Below are 5,889 nucleotides of genomic sequence, written 5' to 3' on the forward strand. Positions count from 1 at the left end.
CCTGTAGGTGCTTTACAATTGCAATATTGGGTTTTAGCCATGGACAATTTCAGATTTATGAACAAAACAGAAATAATATTAATATTAAAAAAAATTAAAATATGTTTTTTGTTAAATAAATAAATAAAATAAATATAATTATTGCTTTTTTAAATCTCTCTCTCTTCTCTCAAATTATTGGGGAGGCCAGGCCTCCTCCACCTCTATGGAGGAGCCTCCACTGCTCCACATCCCCCCCCTGTGATACCCACTCAGGTGCCTGGGGGAGTTAATTTGCTCTCTGGTTGGAACCTCATGCATATTCATGTGGTGGTTGAGGGGTTGAAATGAGCAGTCATGTCTCTGGCTGAGGGGAACCGTCTTGCATCTCTGACAACGCCGCTGCCGCCAACAAGTGTCTTCCCCAAGAGACGTTTTTTTTTTCTGAGTGGGGCAGTCCCACTCATATTTTTCTTTTTATTAGACAGATATAGTGAAGACAGACAGGAAAGTAAGGAGAAGAGTGGAGAGACTAGAGGGCATGGGCCGGCTTCGAACACATGCCGACATCTTATTATTCCATTGCACTGATTTGTCTGTTATTCACTGTTCTGTCCTGTTTGCACTTGTCTTATTGTATATTTGTGAAAAAGAATAGAACTAGCACGCACACACCAATGCCACAACAATTCCTACTATGTGTTTCAACATAAATGGCAATAAATGTTATCTGAATCTGAATCTGACATGGGCATATGTGTGCAAGGAACAGGCTGGCAGAGTGGGAGGCGTCACAATGTTTAATTCTCTTGAGCAGCAACAACAAGAGAGGTACGGACATACTGTCGGTCTGCAGCTTCAGAGAAAGAAGATCGCAATAACAATCATCAATCATATCATTAACATCGACACGTTATAACTGACATACAGTATCGACCCAGGACACAGATTAATCCTAGTCTTCCGTCTTCAAAGGATATTTTCCATTGAAAGTGTGATTTAGTCCACGACCAGACCTTAATCTGTGTCTGAGAAACCGCCCAATACAGTTTAACTGACAATTAATGATGATAATCTATGATACAAAGTACAAACGATTTGATTGGGCCAAAAACGGTTTACATTATACTGCAGCTGCAGTTTATACTGCATACAGGAAGTTATCCTGTGTGTTTGTGTGTTCATAGTTCATTGGTCGACGCTCTCGTAGACTTCAAATCTGTACTGGAGCCCACTCTCCTCCTGTAGCCCCTCTGGTACTCCTGGGAACCTGACGACACAGAAGGGCACAATTAGTTACACACTAGCCTTGACGACGCGCACACACTCACACAGAAACACACACACACACACACACACACACACACACACACACACAGACACATAGAAACAGACACACACACAGAAACAGACACATAGAAACACACACACACACACACACACACACACACGCACTACAAAGAGTAAATCTCCATTAACTGTACTATTCAGAGTGGCTAGGTCATTGCTTCTATGGATTACCATCATAATATGGGTTTTTAATCTATCTAACTACCTTTGAAATGCAACACAACACAGGTGTCTGTTGTTGAGCCGGTTGAAAAGGTTGTCTATTCACTCAAATAGCAAACTGTGTGTCAGTGTTCATGTCAAACAGATGCGTGCCACCTGTGTGTGTGTGTGTGTGTCTACTGACTTTGACAATAGGCGATATTTTTCGGGGTTAATTTCAGGCAGGAATGTGTCGCTCTCAAACTGCTGCAGGATCTGAGTGACAAACAGCCGCCTGCTCCCTGTGCTCTCCATCATCTCCTGGGGAGCCAACGATAAACAACGTTAATAAACAACGCCAATAAACAACGTCAATAAACAACGTAAATAAACATCGGAAATAAACAACGTTAATAAACACGTTAAGAGTCAAAGCTTTATAAGGGGGATGATGAGGTTGTGTGTGTGTGTGTGTGTGTGTGTGTGTGTGTGTGTGTGTGTTTGGAGAAAGGCCGTCAAGAGATCATGCTTTATTGTAAACGCATCCTTGAGCGATGAGGTCTCCATGACAACCCACTGCTGAGGGAGTTGCTTGCATTTGTGTGTGTTTGAAGGTTGAAACTTTTCTACATTCAATTCCTTTCAGCAGAAGCAAGAGAATCGCATAATTGAAAAATCTTTTCTATGTTTTTGACAGTCAATCAAGGTTGTCTGTGTCTTGTGTCACTCACTCCTGTCCAATTTAACTTCCAACAAACCCATCGGCCCTCCCTGCTCCCTGCTCTCACTTCCATGAACGTGGACGAACCAACCTGTTCCTCTGCAGCCCTGAGTCTCCAGGGCCATGCCTCTCTCCAGAACTATCCAGACCTACATAGTGTCTGAGTATAATATGCTATGAAAGTCCATACTTCACTAACTGCAGTAAACAACACCGGAGAGTAGGGTTGGGCGTTAATACCGTATACCGCGGTATTTGCAAATAGCAACAGTGTCCGGAAACGCAAGTCGAAACATCAGTCACCCTTTTATCTCTGCAACAAACGTGCAGACTATACGAGTGCTCCGGTGTCTTACTTTACTTTGGGTAGTCTAATGGAAGTGCCCAGGTAATAGTTTTGCTATTAGACCAAATTTATTTATTTTATTATATAATGTTAATATGAATTATAAGTCGCTTTGGATAAAAGCATCTGCTAAATGACTTGTAATGTCAAATGGAAATGAAGTCTGTTCCAGTGTGACAGCAGCAGCAGCAGCAGCAGCATGGATGGAAATGTGTAGTCCTCTCTAACATGGTTGTAATTTGTAATTTTTATGTAACTAGAGATTTAAGTGTTTTATATTAGGCTATGCCAAATGTAAAATTGTATAATGTATGATGAATTTTAATGTTTGATATTTGTAATTTAAAGTATGTTTTATATGTTAAATGTTACTTGTAATGTATGTTTTAAATGTGGACTCCAATTAGATATACAAGTGTTTTATATAATGCCAAATGTAAAATTGTATGATGTATGATATATTTTAATGTTTGATATTTGTAATTTAAGTATGTTTTACATGTTGAATGTTATTTGTAATGTATGTTTTAAATGTGGACCCCACTAAAAGTAGCTCATGCCTATCCGCTTGTTAAGTCGTGACGTGTTTCCGGGTCCAACGTTGGCTGAGGCGCTGTCTTCGAAATGGAGAAATAATAATAATAATTAATTATATTTATATAGCGCTTTTCCGAGGCTCAAATACCCTGACAATATGGAGAAAACGGGAAAGTGCTGTGTCCCTTGTTGAATGAATAGATCCGAGTCTAAAAAACGATTAAACTGTCATTCTACCGCTGTAGTTCAGAGGTACTCTGGTGAGGAGAATTTCTGGTTTGGACTCGGAAATGGCTAAACGTCACTTTTGACGTCAGACTTAACAAGCGGATGGGCATAGCTAATGGGGATCCTTCCAATAAATAAACAAATAAACAAGCAGCAGCTCACCTTGTACAAAGAGCTGCCTCCGATCACCCACACCTGGTCCGCCCGCTCTGCCATCTCGGGCGCGTCCAGCAGGCGGAGCGCTGAGCTGAAGTCAGAGGCCAGGTGATGAGCTCCTGCAGGAGGCTCTCTAGGGTTCGGGAAACACAGGAGGAACGTTAGAGCCACGTATCAGTTCATACTATCCAACGACATAGGGGCTTTACGCACCACAGGGACGACCTGAACCATTTACATTTAAATTTTTGGGGGCATTTAGCAGACGCCTTATTTCAAAGCGACTTTACAATCAATACATTTGACTAAGGAAGTGAATCATCAATTCACCAGTTCTAGATGTTCTAGAGCAGGAGGCGTAATCTAGCTCAGGCCAGGGGGCCACTGGTAGTCGTCGTGACTGGAGAGACACTGGAGAGACGGTACAAGGTGGACACTGAAGAGACAGTACAAGGGGGGCAGTAGAGTCTTAGGAGGCATAGTATAGGGGAAATGCAGGTGTCTCAGGAGACGTAGGGCTGGGGGGTGGTAATGTCTCCTGAACCCTACTGTCCTCTGGTTCATTACTTTTTTACTTTCCGGGGTTGTTACAGCAAATATGGCGGCTGTGTAACCAGGCCAGCCCAGTACAGCTCAGCTTGGTTCGGCTTGGTAGTGTAGTTTAGTAAAAACCCTATTATACAGGGATACCTTTATGATACAGCCAGACAGACAGACAGACAGAGGAAGAGGTAATTATGGCAATGTTGCAGTTTTGTGGCAATGTTGTAGTGATGTATATACATTATGAACATTGCGGATTCTACTTCTTCACCGTAGTGAATATCAATTTGTTTCTCATTTAGTATTTTTGTACATTGCACATACCTCTTTCTGATATAGCCTCTATTTATACATCTGTACCATACTGTACATGGCTACCGTAACTGTACATAGCTCATAACTGTACCGTACCTGCCATACTGTACCTATCACTATCACTGACTCATGTTTTTATATCATGTTTTATATCACTATTTATTTACACTTCTGGTTGGATGCTAAACTGCATTTCGTTGTCCGGTGCTCGTACTCTGCAATGACAATCAAGTTGAATCTAATCTAACCTAGTAGCTATTCCTACACAGGACGATGGATGTACAAGTTGGTGGACGTTGACTGTCGGTCTGTGGATCTGCATGGAAGATCGTGACGGGTCGTTGTGTCTTACTTGAGCTCTCTGCTGAGGACGATGTTTATGCGGTTCCTGAGCGGACGGTTCTTCTCCGGAATCGAGAGCCACGTCTTCCTCCCCATGATGACAACATTCTGTTTACCTGACCAATCGGAGGCAGCGAGAGAAGGAAAGAGAGGGAGGGAGAAAGAAAGAGAGAGAGAGAGAGGAAGAGAGAGAGAGAGAGAGAGAGAGAGAGGAAGAGAGAGAGAGAGAAAGAGAGAGAGGGGGGGGAGAAGGAGAGAGAGAAGGAGAGAGAGAGGGAGAGGAAGAGAGAGAGAGAGAGAGAGAGAGAGAGAGAGAGAGAGAGAGAGAGAGAGAGAGAGAGAGAGACATGATGAAGATGCTCATGACTTTGGACTCATATAAAGTCTCAGAGGATCTATGAAGCCAGTAGGGTGTTACAGTGCTGCACTACTGGACCCTGACTGAGGAAATACAACTAAAATAACAGTATATCTACATAGAAAAATACCTTTAATCTATCAGACAGATCTACTTGTGTAATACCTCTGTAATGAGATGATACTTGTGGGAACATTGGCTCTCATATTGAGCATGGTGTTAGTCTGCCACCTTGTGGCATAATGTGGAAAGTGTTTGATGTTTACAATAATATAATACCTTCAACTGATGGAGTCATGGTCATCTTCTGGAAGTATTTGAATTCATTACTGCAGAAAAACAACAACAAATTATTTCATCCTCATAACTGCAAGTGGGGCACTGCATAATAATAATAATAATAATAATAACCTTTTTTTGTGTAGCACTTTTACTGCAAACGTTGCAGCAGAATACAGGACAGTTCATTGATTGGCTTTGCCCACATGTATTTCAAAAAGTGTTCGCAAGCAATGTACGATCATGACTGTAGTAAAACGTTATTCGTCAAGGTAACATGTCACACATGTCGCACACACAACGCTGGACTATGGACCCACATGTATATAAACATGTGAGTGTCCACGCTACAATGAACATCAGCGATCACTATAAGTATTATAGCTTCATGTTGACGAATGCCCTTAGTAGTTCAATGACATGATGTTGGCTTGTTGTACAGTTCTAGATACAAGAAAGGGAGCTGATCTATCTAGATATCTGTCCTAGATCACTAACTTACTTGAGTCTGGTGGGATGCCAGGGGAGATCTCCCTTGTGTCCAATCCCCATGTCTGGACACACTGCTACGATGCAGTTCAGCACCCGAGACAT

The 5,889-nt window shown here is 42.0% G+C and overlaps 1 protein-coding gene across 1 annotated transcript; it reads right to left on the reverse strand.

Moving 5' to 3' along the window:
- Positions 1-1,121: 1,121 nt before the first annotated feature.
- Positions 1,122-5,889, reverse strand: dhfr (dihydrofolate reductase; the record flags this gene model as incomplete). Its single annotated transcript, XM_080530699.1, has 6 exons — positions 1,122-1,249; positions 1,676-1,791; positions 3,465-3,591; positions 4,669-4,774; positions 5,296-5,345; positions 5,798-5,889. The coding sequence occupies 6 exons, from the start codon at positions 5,887-5,889 to the stop codon at positions 1,168-1,170; spliced, it is 573 nt and encodes a 190-aa protein (XP_080386825.1). The 3' UTR covers positions 1,122-1,167.

Source organism: Nansenia antarctica (genome assembly GCF_963989245.1).
Source record: "Nansenia antarctica genome assembly, chromosome: 5".
Classification (NCBI taxonomy): domain Eukaryota; kingdom Metazoa; phylum Chordata; class Actinopteri; order Argentiniformes; family Microstomatidae; genus Nansenia; species Nansenia antarctica.